General features: G+C 46.9%; 1 protein-coding gene across 20 annotated transcripts in view; it reads right to left on the bottom strand.

Annotated features, from left to right (window-relative positions):
* Positions 1-15,452, bottom strand: part of ptk2aa (protein tyrosine kinase 2aa) — a 92,107-nt gene that overhangs the window by 73,949 nt on the left and 2,706 nt on the right. For 5 of the 20 annotated variants that reach the window (XM_031586618.2, XM_031586628.2, XM_031586620.2 and 2 more), the window contains exon 1: positions 1,457-1,796. The exons of 1 other annotated variant lie outside the window; for it this stretch is intronic. In XM_031586618.2, the coding sequence (XP_031442478.1) occupies positions 1,457-1,475 (19 nt within the window). In that variant the 5' untranslated portion in view covers positions 1,476-1,796. Of the gene's footprint in view, positions 1-1,456; positions 1,798-15,452 lie in introns of those variants that run through there. 14 more of the 20 variants (XM_031586622.2, XM_031586625.2, XM_031586626.2 and 11 more) reach the window with 4 other exon arrangements.

Genomic DNA, 15,452 nt, shown 5'->3' with positions numbered 1-15,452 from the left:
CCAGGTGTCACAAACCAACAAGGACAGGCCATCAATATTTTCCAATATCTGTAATGAGTAAAATGCATTACGAATGGACAACAGTCGTCAGCGGTGCGGTCTGTGAAACGCCTACCAGATGGAGTATTACCTCACTGTAATCAATCTGCCAAGAGCAGGGCCGAACATGTCTCAACACTAGAACCACACAGAGGCAGACGTGCTAACGGGGCCTCCGCAGACCGCTCACCTAGTTAGGGCAGTGTGTCAAAAGCGCTTGGGGTAGGGGACGGGGGATGGGTGGGGGGTTCTGGAGCCAGGCAAATGATGCTTGTTTAGTGAATATTCCTCATCAATATTTCAGGATAGACGGAAATGATAAAAACAGCATTAAATATTTAGAGTGGGATGACACAGGCCAGAAAAAGCATCATGATCTTGTGTGCACATTCAAAACACAAATGCCATCAGGCATCCTACCAACACACACACACACACATATATACTCTCTCTCTCACTCACACACAAACCCTCAAAAAAAAAAACCCACGTGCACACTCACAAAATTTCACGCAAATGAACACACCAATTAATCACACTGACACGTCCTCATCCATGCCCCACGCTCGTTAAGTGAGAGGCACTCCAACCCCGTCCTCCCTCCCTCCCTCCCTCCCTCCCTCACTTCAGGTCAACAACAGGGCCTGACACCATCACATCCTAGGTCAGCATCCAAACACTGATATGGCCCTGAGTGGATCCTCTGAGCAACGCTCGCTAATTCGACTCTGGGATGCACTGCTACGCTCAGCTCAAGAAGAATCACAGTCGCCAGAAGAGCTGATCACACACTTTTATCTGTTTTATCCGTTTGATCCGGAGAGAACTGCTGATGTGTTGCACAAAATAAAAAATAAATAAAAAAGATGCAACTCTCTCATTTGTTTATTGCACTTATTTTGATTTGTTATATTTCATTTTATTTTGGTTATTTTACTGTAGAGCCGAGTGCCACGTGGTTGAAATGGCTGAAATCAATGAGACCCTAAAAATAACATAACGTCTAATCCCATCATTCCCCATCAGCCACTTTAGCTAAGAGTGCACTGCAGTGGTGCAATGAGAGGCAATTTCATATTGCTTACAGTTGGGGCGACTGTTGCAGAAAAGTGCCACGGCAATCTCTCACTCACTCTCACTCTCTCGCTCACACTTACACGCACACACACACACACAGGAGCAAAAAGACCAATGCTAGTTTCACAGACCCAGGCATAAAAAACTGCACAAGAAAGAAATGAGTAGACTCCCTCAAACACCCGCACGCACGGAGACACACACACACACACACACACACACACACACACACACACACACACACACACACACACACACACACACACACACACACACACACACACATTCACCTGCAAACAGTCATGGCAGATGAGGGAGAGCAGAGGGAATGGCAGCTTACCGTGGTATAGTCCTTCCATGAAAGAGCGAGCCAGCGAGAGAGAGACAGAGACAGACAGATAGAGAGAGAGAGAGAGAGAGAGAGAGCGAGCGCGAGAGAGAGTCGTGCTCCGGGGGTCTGAGCGAGTGCACGGTGATATTATCCCACAGATCTGTTCCTTAGCACACAAAGAGCCCAGAGAAGATCTCCCATGTGCGAGCTGCCCTCTTTCTCACCAGCCACAGCTTCAGCCAAGCTAATAACAAGTCAGTCCTGCCATGGAGAAAAGCCTTCCCGGTCTCTCGCAGATGGAAATGTCTGTGTGTGTGCGTATCCGTGTGCATGTGTGTGTGTGTGTGTGTGTGTGTGTATGCGCGCATGTGTGAGTGTGTGTGCTTGCGTGCGTGTGCGCGAGAGTATGCACACGGCAAACAGACAGCCTTCAAATGAGAAAGGAGGGAGAGAGAGAGAGAGAGAGAGAGTCAGGGGAGGGGGAGGAGGAAACAAGAGGAAGGGGGAGAGAGGGAGGGAGTAACAGAGAGGGCGGGAGAGAGGCAAGGAGGGAGGGAGGAGGGGGGGGCTTTTGTCTCTGATTTGGAGCCCGAGGGAAGAGGGAGGAGAGAGAGAAAGAGGAGAAGGAACCAAAGGGAAAAGGAAGGAGAGAGAGAAAGAGGAGAAGGAACCAAAGGGAAAAGGAAGGAGAGAGAGAAAGAGGAGAAGGAACCAAAGGGAAAAGGAAGGAAGGAAGAGAAAAGAAGGTGGTAGGTGGCAGAGTGCAACAGAGAGACGGAGAAAAGAAAAACGACAGGCCGATAAGCCACAGAGCAAAAGGGAGTCCGAGAGCAACTTGGGAGAGACCGAGACAGACAGATCACACGGGAGATAGTGAGAGAGAGAGTGAGAGATAGTGACACAGAGAGAGAGAGAGAGAGAGAGAGAGAGAGAGAGAGAGAGAGAGAAAGAAAAAGAGAGACTAGGAGAAAGACAAAAGGTGGGGGAGAATCACATGTCAGACACATAAAAGGCCATCCATCACTGGGTGCCCATTAACAGTGCTGGCTATAGGGGCTGTGGCCAGAGAGCCCGATCTATCTCCAGCTGTAGCTGCACTTTCAGTGGCTCAGCTAGCCACCGCTAATGCTACTCATCCAATCACTAACAATGCTGAACTGCCAAACCACAAGCAAACACAGTGCATGAAAAACACCATTGCCTGGCTTGGCTGCCCGACAACTTCCTCCATATCCTTCTCTTCCGCCCACTCCAATATAAATAAATAAATAAATAAACAAACAACCAAACAAACAAGAGAGAGAGAGAGAGAGGCTGGGGAAGGAATTAAAGGCAGATTACAGTGGTGGAAAAGCACTAGGAGGATGTGGGGGGGGGGGCAGGGGGGGGTGTGTGGATCGCTCCAATATCTGCCATATTTCTGTCCTCGAAATCTAATCTTCTCAAAACGGCCCTTGGTGAAGCATCAATCGGGGGCCTTGTTTGAGTGCTGTGGGAGAGCTGCCCTGGTCAGACTGCACGTGAAGCCATGGGCAGCCGTGGACACTACCAGAGCCAGGAGTCCAGCGGTATTCCCCATTCACTCCTGGGTGATTGACACGTGACCTAGTTTAAGGGAAGCCAGGGATTAGTCTTAAGAGACACAGAACTGGAGGAGCAGTGAAGAACACACATCAGTGACCAGCGTGGTGGAGGAGGGGTGGGCATGGGGTGGGGGGGTGAGTAATGCCTCTCCAAACACACAGTAAAAGTACCCACAAGGTTACAGCTTGAACCTACAGTAAGGAAAATGTAGCGCTCCCTGTGTCTCTCTATTGATCTGGGAACCTAAACCGGCAGAAAGACGGCAGAAGATCTCCCACACATAAGGCGATGTAGGCCAATCTTGACGGAAAGTGGGTTAGGTGGTTACGCTACTAGCTTACACACTATGCTCAGTCCTTCAAATCACTGTACGCCTAGATGGATTGAAAATAGACTTTTTATCTCTCCCTGGGCTGTGAGACGCAGCTGTACTTACAACTCCGCTCCACAGCCCCTGGACAATACAAACAGTCTGACGCAGTGCAAAAAATAAAAAATCTTATCTGCTGTAACCGCGCATGCGGTGTGACAAAAAGATCAGCTCAGGTTGCTGAGAGGCTGAATTAAATTCCCTTTCCCCATTCGACGAGGGGGGATAGTAAAGCTCATGTTTTGACTGTTTTTCACCCAGGGAAGATCCCTGCAGCAGGAAACGCTAAGCTAACAGGCTAACCTCTCAGTGAGTATCACTGCTGATGGCATGCGTGACCTCAGCACAGGAACCGGACTGGAACTTCCTTTGGGGCAGGGGTGCCTTCAAGGCCCGAGGGGGAGACCAGACACTCTGGAGGAGGAGGAGGAGGAGATCAAAGCGGAACGACGGGAAAGGCTTCCCTCCCACCCTTGCTCGCTCACTCGCTAGCCAACAAAAAAATGGCCCCTGGAGTTCCTGCACGTGAGGCTAAAGCGAAACATAATGACACGGCTTCACATATGCTTCGGTTTAGAGTGTGACAGTTTCGTCATTTTACGTAGCCTGATCGTTTGCTAGTTGCTTAAGAGTAGCTTGCTTTGATGGCTTTAAATGTACACTATAAGATGTAACAGCATTGATTCTCTAGAATTAGAAAGTCACACACACACAGACACTGAAAAGACTCAGGGAGAGGAAAACCATGACACACTGTACTAAATATTTCCAAGCCTCTTAAAAATGACATGGGGGCAAAACATTTGGTTTGAGTCAAATACAAAAATATCACGGAAGGCGGGTACGATTTCAGAGGAAGCCAAAAAGCATCTGTATTCTTTTTTTTTTTTAAGTATGAAAATAGAAGCTTGAAACACGACCACAACCCTAATGGGTTCTTCTTTCAAAGTGTCTTTGTTTCCCTCTCATAATTAATTTATTAAAAAAAAAAAAAAAAAAAAAAAACTGCGGCATGGCTTATATTTTTCTTCAAATTGCTAACTGAATCAAACAGACCAGAGCGTTTTCCATGGTCATACAACTTCAATAGAGTCCTGTTAGCAAGAACCCAAAGACAGACACAGAACACAGAACACAGAGCAGACATTGCACTTTGGGCAAACCCTGCAGCAACAGTTTTGGAGAAATCCCCAGCCTCATCTAAGACTAAGTAAGGCAGGAGGTGTGATTTTAATTACTCGGAGATGAGCAGGTTTAAATGGCTGACTGCCAGCAAGCTGCTGATGGAGACATGAAATTATACAGTTTTGGAAAAACACAGTCGTCATCCAAATCACTTTTGGAGAGGGCAGGTGAGCCCCTGCTTAATGTTGAAAATGTGACCGCATTCAATGAATATGAACTGAAAAGAATCCCTTGGGGCGACAAGAGTTCTTGAATGAACTCCAAAGACCAACTTTTCAATCAAAGGCTGGGGGGGTGTTCATGCTGGTTCTATTTCTAGGACATGTTTTCATGTTAACAGTGATTAAGCCGTGGAATCGGGCCTTTTGTGCAGTACAATACGCCTACATGCTCTTCAGTTTCTCCAGGATACTCATCAGAATACATTACGGGTGGGACAATATCAAACAGATACATTCTTTTCAGATTCAGGGCATTTTAAAAACGAATTTAGAGCATCACTATCCTCCATCCCCAGGTCCGGGGTTCTTGATATAGTAATATTCATTTAAAAGCAATTATAACTGGCAGTAAGAAGACTTTGCATCAGACTAGGCCTTTCACAGTGACTGGCTGGGATTAGAATGAACGTTCTACACTGTTTCTGTTTTGTAAAATAGCATACCTTTTCTTGCGCTGTGATATATCTGTATCGTAGGAAAAATATTGTGATCAAATCAGATTGTGAATTAACATGCGAGACGTTCATTTTCCTGAACTCCGAGTCTTCATATAACCCATACTGGGCTTGGAATAATACAGCACAGTTCATCGACAAGGAAAAGATGGGGGAACTGTCATTATTATGACTGCATGGCATGAAATGGAAACGGATGTAAAAATGATTGCAGTAATTCCACTGATTCGATGGGGAGGTGTTTCGCATAGCTAATAACGACAAATGATCCCGATCACCATGCGCTCTCACTAATGAAACTTGTATACTCACTAATAAAACACCCAATTTGTTTATTTCCCCCAGTGTGATCTATGAATGCTCTGCTAATGTTTGTTGGCTTTCTTTTTGTGAGCGCATGCTCCACCATATCTCTTTCTTGAAAATAAAGCACCAATCCAAATTATATTTTAAGGTGCATTCAGTCACGCTCGGGCCCACAGGGAGTCCTCATCTCATTAGTGCGCTGCTTGTATGAAAAAAGCTGAGGGTACCACAACAGCGTGCTACACTTTCAGAGGAGAAAATATTCATGACACCTCCAGTGGGGCCTTTTGGTTAATGGCATTCTAAAAAGCCTGCATGCCTCCAGCAGACGCACAAAGAAGTGTTTTCCCTTTCATCACTCTCGAGTGGCTGTGGCACGCTAGATTTGGGCTTTTTTTATCGACCTTGACACCAAAACGCCTCCTGCTGCTGTATGTCTGAGCTGGCAAACCTGTGGAGGGGGAAAACACACTCTCTCTCTCTCACACACACACACACACGCACGCACGCACGCACGCACGCACGCACGCACGCACGCACGCACGCACACACACACACACGCACGCACGAACACACACACACACACGCACACAACAGGGCTTCAAACAAAATAAATAAGGCCGTGTGTGCTTCATCTCCACAGACTGGATGACAAGCAGAGTAAATCTTTCCATGCAAGCACACTCCTGAGGAGATAAGGCTAAACAACGCCGCTAGGAGTCCTCTGTGTTGCTCTGGAAAAAATATGGACTTGATTTGTTTAGTTAAAGCTGAGCAGCGTGAGCGCCGATTCACTTCTTTGGGACTTTGAAGTCTTTGTTCTTTATTCAATTTATTTATTTATTTATTTATTACTTGGTTGTTTAGGACTTTTCAATCTCCCACAACAACACAAACAAATCTGGGATTAGGCCTAGTTTGAAAGGCCCATCTGCAGACATGTGAGGGAGGCAGCTCCACGTGCAGGTGGGCATTATGCAAGTCACCTCCAAAAAAAGTTGCCGTCCTTTCAAAAGCCTGAATGGAAGAAAAACATCCCTCATGTCTTTCCTGGTGCCAACCTCCTCTGTGAATAAGCCACAGCTAAGTCTTATAGCCAGCTCCTCAAAATATCGCTTGTGAGAAACCTTACAATGGCTGTCTAATAAAGCCTGACTGTTCACTACATTTCTCTCATCTTACAGATGTCTGTAAAACATCCAAGAGAGAGAAAAAACCAAAACAAAACAAAACAAAAAACTTGCTTTCCGGTGCTTCTTAACCTTGATGCTCGCCAGGGGAAGTCAACTGCTCAAGGTTACTCTAGCAGCAACAGGAGCCTCGGCTCCACTTTTTCTGTGTGATATTCAAGCAGCTTAGCATTCCATTCACAGGGAACCCAAGCATTCTGACAGGCAGCGGAACGGAGGATAAAAAGCTGCTTAATCACACACTCCGGAGATTAGCAAACACCGACTCCCTCAAGAGTGTGCTCTCCTCCTCGCTCAGCTCCTTCATTCTCAACTTTTTTTTTTTTTTTACGGCTGCCAAAACACCTGACTGTTGGTTCAGCTGGGGCTAGCAGCTTTTTCTATATATAGGCAAGATATGGTAAGAAATATCACAAGAATGAACTATAAGCTCGGGATACAGAAATGTGAGACGAAAGACAGAGAGACAGAGAAAGAGGGAGCAAGCCAACAGAGAGAAGACAAAAAGACAGACAGAAAGAGAGATAAAGAGAAATAAAGAAATGGGGTATAACAGTGTAGGTAAGCTACCCCTGGACAGAATCTAGCGGAGCTCAAGAAGACATTTAGAAGGGTGCCTGCAGAGTGTTCCACAGTGGCGGTGCTTGCCGACAGGCTGAGTGCGCCCACTAGTGGCAGAGTATTTCCTGGCCTTAATCTGCCTGCCAGGCAGACAGACAGACAGACAGACAGACAGGCAGACAGGCAGACAGGCAGGCAGGCAGGAAGGCAGGCAGGCAGGCAGGCAAGATACAGTAGCTCTGGACTCTGTGAGGCACAAGACTCAAGACACAAGACTGAAACTATACCCTCCGTCTGTGACACAGAGCAGGTCTGCAAAGTTAAAACTCCAAACAACAATCTTGAGAGTTTCTGAAACACAAAGATTTCGCTACAATGCCAGTTTTCAGAATCATCAATCGAAAGCCATACAGTTTTGTTCGACAAATAACAAGACATGAACAGGATATACTCCTGTTTACTCAGACAAATGGTCAAGTCAATCTCCGGTTCTTTCAACAATCTTCAAACCCGTTTCAGATCATTCTATTAAAGCACTAGCAAGAGCACAAAAGGGCTGTAACTCAACACTAGCTAGCACTCTTCCGCCATTAATGGTTTCTGCATCTTTGCCATAACTGAAATGGCCATTTTCCATTAAGTCTTTTTTTTCTCTTTTCTTTTCTATTCCTTTTTTTCTACTCCTCATTCTGAGGTCATCTACCTCCCCAGACCCCCATCCTCCTGTCTCCGAGCGCTAGCTGATATCCAGATCTGGGCGAGCAGAGTTTACATCATCTGATTAGCCTAGCAGACGCCAAGCTCTTGCTTTGTTTCAGGCCCCTGGCAGGGCCATGTGTTGAGTAAACTTTCGGCTCGCTCGGCTAAGATGGAATTCGGTATCCTTAATATCCTTGTATAAATGAACAGAGCTGTGTTTGTTTCCTCTCCAAAAAGTGCCATGTTGAGAGAGAGAGAGAGAGAGAGAGAGAGAGAGAGAGAGAGAGAGAGAGAGAAAGAGAAAGAGTGGGAGAGAGAAGGAGGAGAGGAGAGAGGGAGGCAAGTGAGGGGACAGACCCAGAAGCAGAGTGAGGAGAGAGTGAGTGTGGGAGTGAGAGAGAGAGAGAGAGAAAAAGCAAGAGAGAGAAAGTAAGAGAAAAAGTGAGAGAGAGAAGGAGGAGAGGAGAGAGGGGGTCAAGTGAGGGGACAGACCCAGAAGCAGAGTGAGGAGAGTGAGTGTGGGAGTGAGTGTGCAAGTGAGAGAGAGAGAGAGAGAGAGAGAGAGAGAGAGAGAGAGAGAGAGAGAGAGAGAGAGAGAGAGAGAGCGAGAGAGAGAAAGAGAGGGATAATACCCAGCTACTGCAATGCAGAGTCTGGGCAAAAGGTATTTCTCACTGTACCTAGAGGGCCTCGAGGGGACCGTGGAGAGGTGGGGGCCGGCTGCTCGGCCACAAGGGCTCTTCTGTGTGCCGCGGCCCGAGAACCGGAGACAGGCGTGTCATTCAGCACACAAACAGCCTCCCAGTGGAGCAGCCCCCACGGTCTCCACAGACAGACTCCTTCTTTTTCCTCGTGCTCATTCGCTCCCTCGCCCTGACTCTCTCCCTCGCTCTTTCACTCTCTTTCTCTGCTCGTCTCCTCTTCTGAGTCACAGAGCGATAACTACTGACAGTGGGTCACACTGCGTCTTCTCTTGTTTCTCCCTACTTTGCAGTGACTCATGGCTGCGTAATCACACCCTCCATCTCCAGACGCTTCACAAGAGCACCCCCCCCCCCCCCCACCCCACCCCCTGCACCACACCGAAACCCCCCTCCACACCTTCATCACCATGGCGATAGGACCCACAGCGAGGCTGAATCACATGACCAGAGAGCACTTAGGGACCCAAAAGGATGTTTCAGACCAAATTTAGGCGACTAAACACAGTTGAGTTGTACCACAGGGCTCGCCCGTTCCTCCCATGCACACTTGTCATAAGGCGTGTAGACACAGGCCAGAACATGATATGGTGGACCGCAACGGCAAGACAAAGCCGCTTTTTTGCCGTGGTTAATAATAGGCTGTTTGCTTTCTTTTTGAGAGGGGGGAAACTCTGAGACAGTCCCCTGTGGTTATTCGACCAAATAACCTGCCTTGACGCGACAGTCTCTGAGGCCCGTGGTGAGTCAGTACTCTCAGGTGTACAAAGGTAAGGAGATGTGCAGCAGATGCATGCAAGCATACGCACACTAGCATACGCACACCGAAGCATACGCACACCGAAGCATACGCACACTAGCATACGCACACTAGCATACGCACACTAGCATACGCACACTAGCATACGTACACTAGCATACCCACACAAGCATACGCACACAAGCATACGCACACAAGCATACGCACACAAGCATACGCACACTAGCATACGCACACTAGCATACGCACACTAGCATACGCACACTAGCATACACACACACACTAGCATACACACACACTAGCATACACACACAGGCACACATAAATACAGTTGCACCACTACACTCATTCACCTTTCAGGCGCCACCGGTGTGGCAGGTGACATGTGTTTGGCTAAAGGGGGAGGCCCAGCCAGGAGCCGGCTTAATCACGGGGAAACAGAGAGCCATCTCAGCCTGCCTGCCTGCCTGCCTGGCCAGACAACCAGGCCAGCTCTCCAGTGAGTTAGGCACCGCTAGCCAAACGGCTGCAGGGGCCAACAAAAACTCAAACCGAATCCAACAGATTTCTGGAGCAACGGGTTCGCCGGATCCGCACCACGCTCCCCAGACAGCGTGATGGGTAAACACATCTCTCAAGTCATTTCATTAGCAGAGTAAATACGCCTGTTCAACATCACGGCCCACAGCAGGGTAGTGTCTAGCTGGACGTTTCCTGTAAAAAATGAACGAATTGAATCTAATTCGCTGAGATTGTACTTTTGGGTTGCGGTGCTGCCACGTCTCAGACACAAAGGGGGCCCAGTCCTCCTCGACCACATGGAGATGGAGAAGATGTGTGATCCAGTCAGTGACCTTTCGTTCGACCCCTCTTTCAATCAATCATCATGCCAGATTGCTGCTGGACTGAGGCCTTGGCTTCTGAGGGTGGGGTGGGGGGAGAGAGGGGGTGAAGAGTAGGATAGAGATGAGGTCACCCCTTTCAGCATGTTGTTGTAGGAGAGAGTGTGTGTGTGTATGTATGTATGTATGTGTATGGTTATATGTGTGTGTGCGTGTATGTATGTGTATGTGTGTGTGTATGTATATGTGTGTGTGTGTGTGTGTGTGTGTATGTATATGTATGTATGTGTGTGTGTGTGTGTGTATGTATAAGTATGTATGTGTGTGTGTGTGTGTGTGTAAGCACGTAAGCAATTGTTTATGACAGTGACTGTGTATTCATGATTGTGAGGAGGAGCCAGCAGCCAGCAGCCAGCAGGATGTGAGCTGTGTGTATGCATTTCTGTTTGTGTTGTGATATGTGTGCTGGCAAGTTTGTGTGGATGTGCACATATGGAAGATGTGGGAAGTGAGTGTTTGTGTGTGTGTGTGAGTGTGAGTGTGTGTGTGTGTGTGTGTGTGAGTGAGAGAGAGTGTGTGGGTGTTGGGGGTGGGGTGAAAACTACAGAACAGCACAAGCCCGGAGGACATAGTGTTACAGAGTATGAGGTCACTTCCCCCTATTGTGTGCGGGCCCTAGGCGGCTCTTCAGGCGGAGTTGAACGTTTACACACACACACACACACACACAGACCACATTCCATTGTGACCGTGCAGGAGGGAGAGACTGAGTATTTCTGCGGTCGATTTTACAGTGCAAAGCCACAAGCATATTTCCACCATAGGAGATGTCCAGGTCTGTGAGGGAGAGGGGGTGGGGGGGGCTTGTGTAGGAGCAAACATGTCTACCATATGCACAAGCTGCACATTTCAGTGACATTCATAAAACACACATCATATATGTTTAACTGAAATGGCACTTAGGAACATAAAATGGACATGACGACATTAAGGCGTTGAAGAGCTTCATGCCCTCTCGCACGTACCCCTTTCATAGCACCATCGCAAACATAGACATTAGCCTGCAAAGTGTGACCGTATGAAAAAAAAGTGGAGCGTGGATCACGGCAATTTCTCACCCAGTTAAGAGACGATTAGTATTCACGACTTCACAGCGGCTCCCGAAATAGAGCAGAATTCATGTTTTGGTAATGATTCTCAAGTCATCACAACAGCAGCGAGAGGAAGCGCATCCCCAAGGCTGTGTGACTCAAAGCTGTTAAAACCGGGCTTTCAAAACATTTCCTTCCAGTCAAAAGATCTGAAATACGGCCATCCACAACAGAACCTATCAGCTAAATGGACTGGGGAAGAAAAGAAAAAAAATCAAGGCATGGCAATTATCTTGTAAGCTATACAACACTGATGTCAGTTTCTTCAAAACGTATTGTAATGTTGGTGAATCATTTAAAAGCCATGGTGGAAGACATTCCTTCCAGTTGCGTCAAAGAAGGTCTCAGAGTCCACAGTCAGAAGGAACTCCTATTGTTAAAGTGTTGGCCAATAGCATACTTTTACAACGTGAATATTGCCGAACACTGCAAATATGAATCCTGATTAAAGGTGTGAAAAACAAGATTTAACACACCTCGCAGCATTCAGTTAACTATACTGAACTCGTATCATCACAAACTGCTTTGGGGAAGATAAATGATTTATATGGAGGTTTATGAACTGAAGTAAGGTGTTGCCCTTCACAAATATCAAGATAAGGATGAAATGGCCATTTAGCTCCTGGAGGGAGAGCGAGCGAGATAGTGACACTGCAAGAAGGCAGGATGGACAGAGAGAGAAAGAAAGAGGGAGGAATAGAGGGAGGGCTTGGAGACACAGCTGGGTGTCAGGCAGATATGACAAGCCTGGACTTCCTTATCTTTCAGCACACCTGCTGTAATTTTCACAGCCGCCTCTTGTGGATGTGAATGATTTTTCGCTGCCTCTGGGCGCCCTGCTCGTCCAATGAGACGCGTAGGCCAACGCCTGCTCTCTCTCTCTCTCTCTCAGCCCAACCGCTGCAAAACGCTGAGAGAATCAGATGTCTGAGGCAGAAATGAGACACGCCGTGACGGCAACCCTGGCGTGCTGGATTTGACGGCTGAGAGATGTCTTGTCCAATTACAAGCCTGTTTTTGGAGAGACATGGATGAAGGTGAATTTAATCTACATGTCAGTAGATGTCCCAATAGTGTGGTAATGGCCAATGAGACTGGCGCGGTTTTACTGCGCTGGCATTGGGACTGTGATAATTGGGGTGGATAAATGATTGGAGCCTGAAGAAAAAGACTCCTTTCAATGGTATGTCTATCCTGCTACATCTCTATAAGACATTTTCTTGATTTAGATTTTGCCATGTCTTCATGTACCCTCCTCACCTTGCAAATCAAAGAAAGCGATTACACCCTCACCTTTTCATTAGACATAATGTTATGTATGTTAACAGTAACACAAACTAAAACCTTATGTAGGTGCAGTACTTTAGCCACAGGACTACATTTACATTTAGTCATTTAGCAGACGCTTTTATCCAAAGCGACTTACAAGGATGTATACACATTTTACATTACTGAAACGACACAGAGGTTGAAGAAGGATCCCCTCTTTATTTCAGGACGCCTGTCCGAGACGGCAGGGTTGCTGGGTAAATTTAGCATGTGCTGCATGAAGAGTCACTTCAGTCATCTGCCATCACTGTTTATTTATGGGTGGGCCTGAGGGTCTGGTGCTGAAGACACCTCGATTGAGTTTCAGGGCCAAGGTGTCATCCAACACACCACCCACCCACCCACCCACCACCCACACACCACCCACATGCCACCCACACACACCATAGCTTTGTGTGAACATCTGCAGCCTCTCATGCCGACTTCACTTCTCAAAATAGGCCGGCAAGGTGAGAACGGTGAATCTGGAGATGGTGCAGAGTTTTGAAGGTGAAATAAAGTTGTTGGGCAAGCAGAGGGCATGAAGATGTGCATGAAGAATAGAAAACTATAAAAATATATATATATATATAAATGTGGAGATAGTCAGCCACGGCAGCCTCTCTGGAGATTGTGATCGATGTGCATTTTCCAGAAATGGTCATACATCACAATCACACACACACACACACACACACACACACAAACACACACACGGTGAAGGCAGACATGATCAGGATGCAGTAGAGACTGAGCCATACCTAAGAGTGAGCTAAAGGTAGAGATACAAGATGGTCTACTCCAGGGGGTCAGATCCTATCCCATGAAGGGTATCAGGTCTGAATGAGGGGAACTGTCTACTTATATTTGCAGATAGTCTCTTAGAATCTAAGAGTATTTCTTACAGAATTTTTTAAGCAATGTTCCAAAGTTACGAAGAAGCTGGTAATGAAATCTACAAGTGAAACCGATTCCACCTTCAGTGGTCTATGCTAAGGCCCCAGCCAGGGTTCTTAAGTATTCTGGAACATTCTAAATATGGTCTTCTTGCAGTATCCTCTGACATAAATGCATCTCACTCATCTCCCCTCAAGGAGAAGCAATAGTTAGGTATCTTGAATCATACCACAGGTCCACCTGTCACTTGAAAAGACTTCTGGGAGAAATCCCGACATACACTTCCCCATTGTCTGCAAGCTATGAGGGGGAAACTGGTCTCTAATTGTTCTACACTCCAGCAGTCTTCCTGTATCAAGTAGAGTGTGAATACAGGTGTTCGGAGCTCCTTGAGGGGTTGAGGCAGAACAGCAGCCTTTGTGTTCAGTCTGATGGAAAAAAAACCACCCTTTTTATAGCCTAGGCTGCAAACAGGGTAAAAATTATGCCTGTGCACTATGTGAATTGTGACCTTGACAATAGCATTTCTACCCAAACATGGTGTGAGCAACAGACAGTGGAGAAGTGACGGGCTTTATGGGGCGCTGGGGATCTCCCAGGTGTTCTCTGGTGTTCATCTCCTTTTTAAGAGGGAAAGTGAAAAGTAAGCCTGACCTTGTTTGCCTTTCCTTCCTTTCAGTGCAAATGTTAAAGGTAGTAGACTACAGAGTATGCGCTAAGAACCTGTGATTCTTCATGGGTTCTCTAAACTGATAAATGTTCCTACACAGAGCCTGTCCACATGAAGAACCTTGTGTAGACACTTCATCATAAGGGAGAACAACTACAAATCTAATATCCAATCTACCTTCCAACATCTACAAATGATCCTTCTTGGACTCTTCCACCGAATTAAACTGAAGAATCCTTAAGAGGACTAGACTGAACCTTTTTTCAAGAGTGGTGTGTAGCTCCTATGAAAAGCAGCCCCCTCAAATCCACTGGTCCAGTCCCATGCCCCTCCACCCCTGGCGGAGTCAGGTAGGCAGGAAATGCCTAGCTGGGAAGCAGCCTCGTGTGTAGTGAGGGTCTGGGTGACTTGAACTCCACTTCCTGTTAGCCGCCTCTCAGGTCTGCACTGCAAGCCAGCACAAGCAAAAGGCGCACACTGGGTCCATTAAGGCACTGAGCGAGAAAAAGGACACGGAGGTCTGGATCCTTAAATGAAATAACTGTACTTGATTCCTCATCCCGTAAGGTAATCTTCCCTAAGAGAAGAAGAAGTTTATCTGCACAAAGGCCTGACTGAGGAACACAGACGTGAGAAGGACGGAGACTAATTTGTTTTCATTGGTTCAGATTAAACGTTTTCAAGACTAACCACACAAATCCTCAAGGAAACGTATCACATATGGTCACAGTATAGATTACACTGACACATGGAAATATATACCGCAGAGAAAGGGGGTGAAAAAAAAACACTACAAATCGCAGGAGACACACTCCAGTCAAATTCCCCACATAGGCTACACTACACCAAATCTCGAGAAGATCTTAATTAGCGGCTGGCGCTAATCATTAGCGAAATCCAAACAGCAACGCTACTGTTCTGTTTTGTCCGTTAAACCGCTCCTCCAAGAGCCTTTCCCCTTGCAGGAAACAGCAGCCATCTCTGGGGAAGGAGGAGAAAAGATCTTCCATCATAATCAGCGGACTGACTCTTCGCTTCGGCAATGTCAATAGCTCCTCTCCTGTGCCCGCCCCTCCCGAATCCCAATCCAGCCGCATCTGACAGA

This window comes from Clupea harengus, chromosome 19, assembly GCF_900700415.2.
Source record: "Clupea harengus chromosome 19, Ch_v2.0.2, whole genome shotgun sequence".
NCBI lineage: Eukaryota > Metazoa > Chordata > Actinopteri > Clupeiformes > Clupeidae > Clupea > Clupea harengus.
This window is presented reverse-complemented; position numbering and strand designations above follow the sequence as displayed.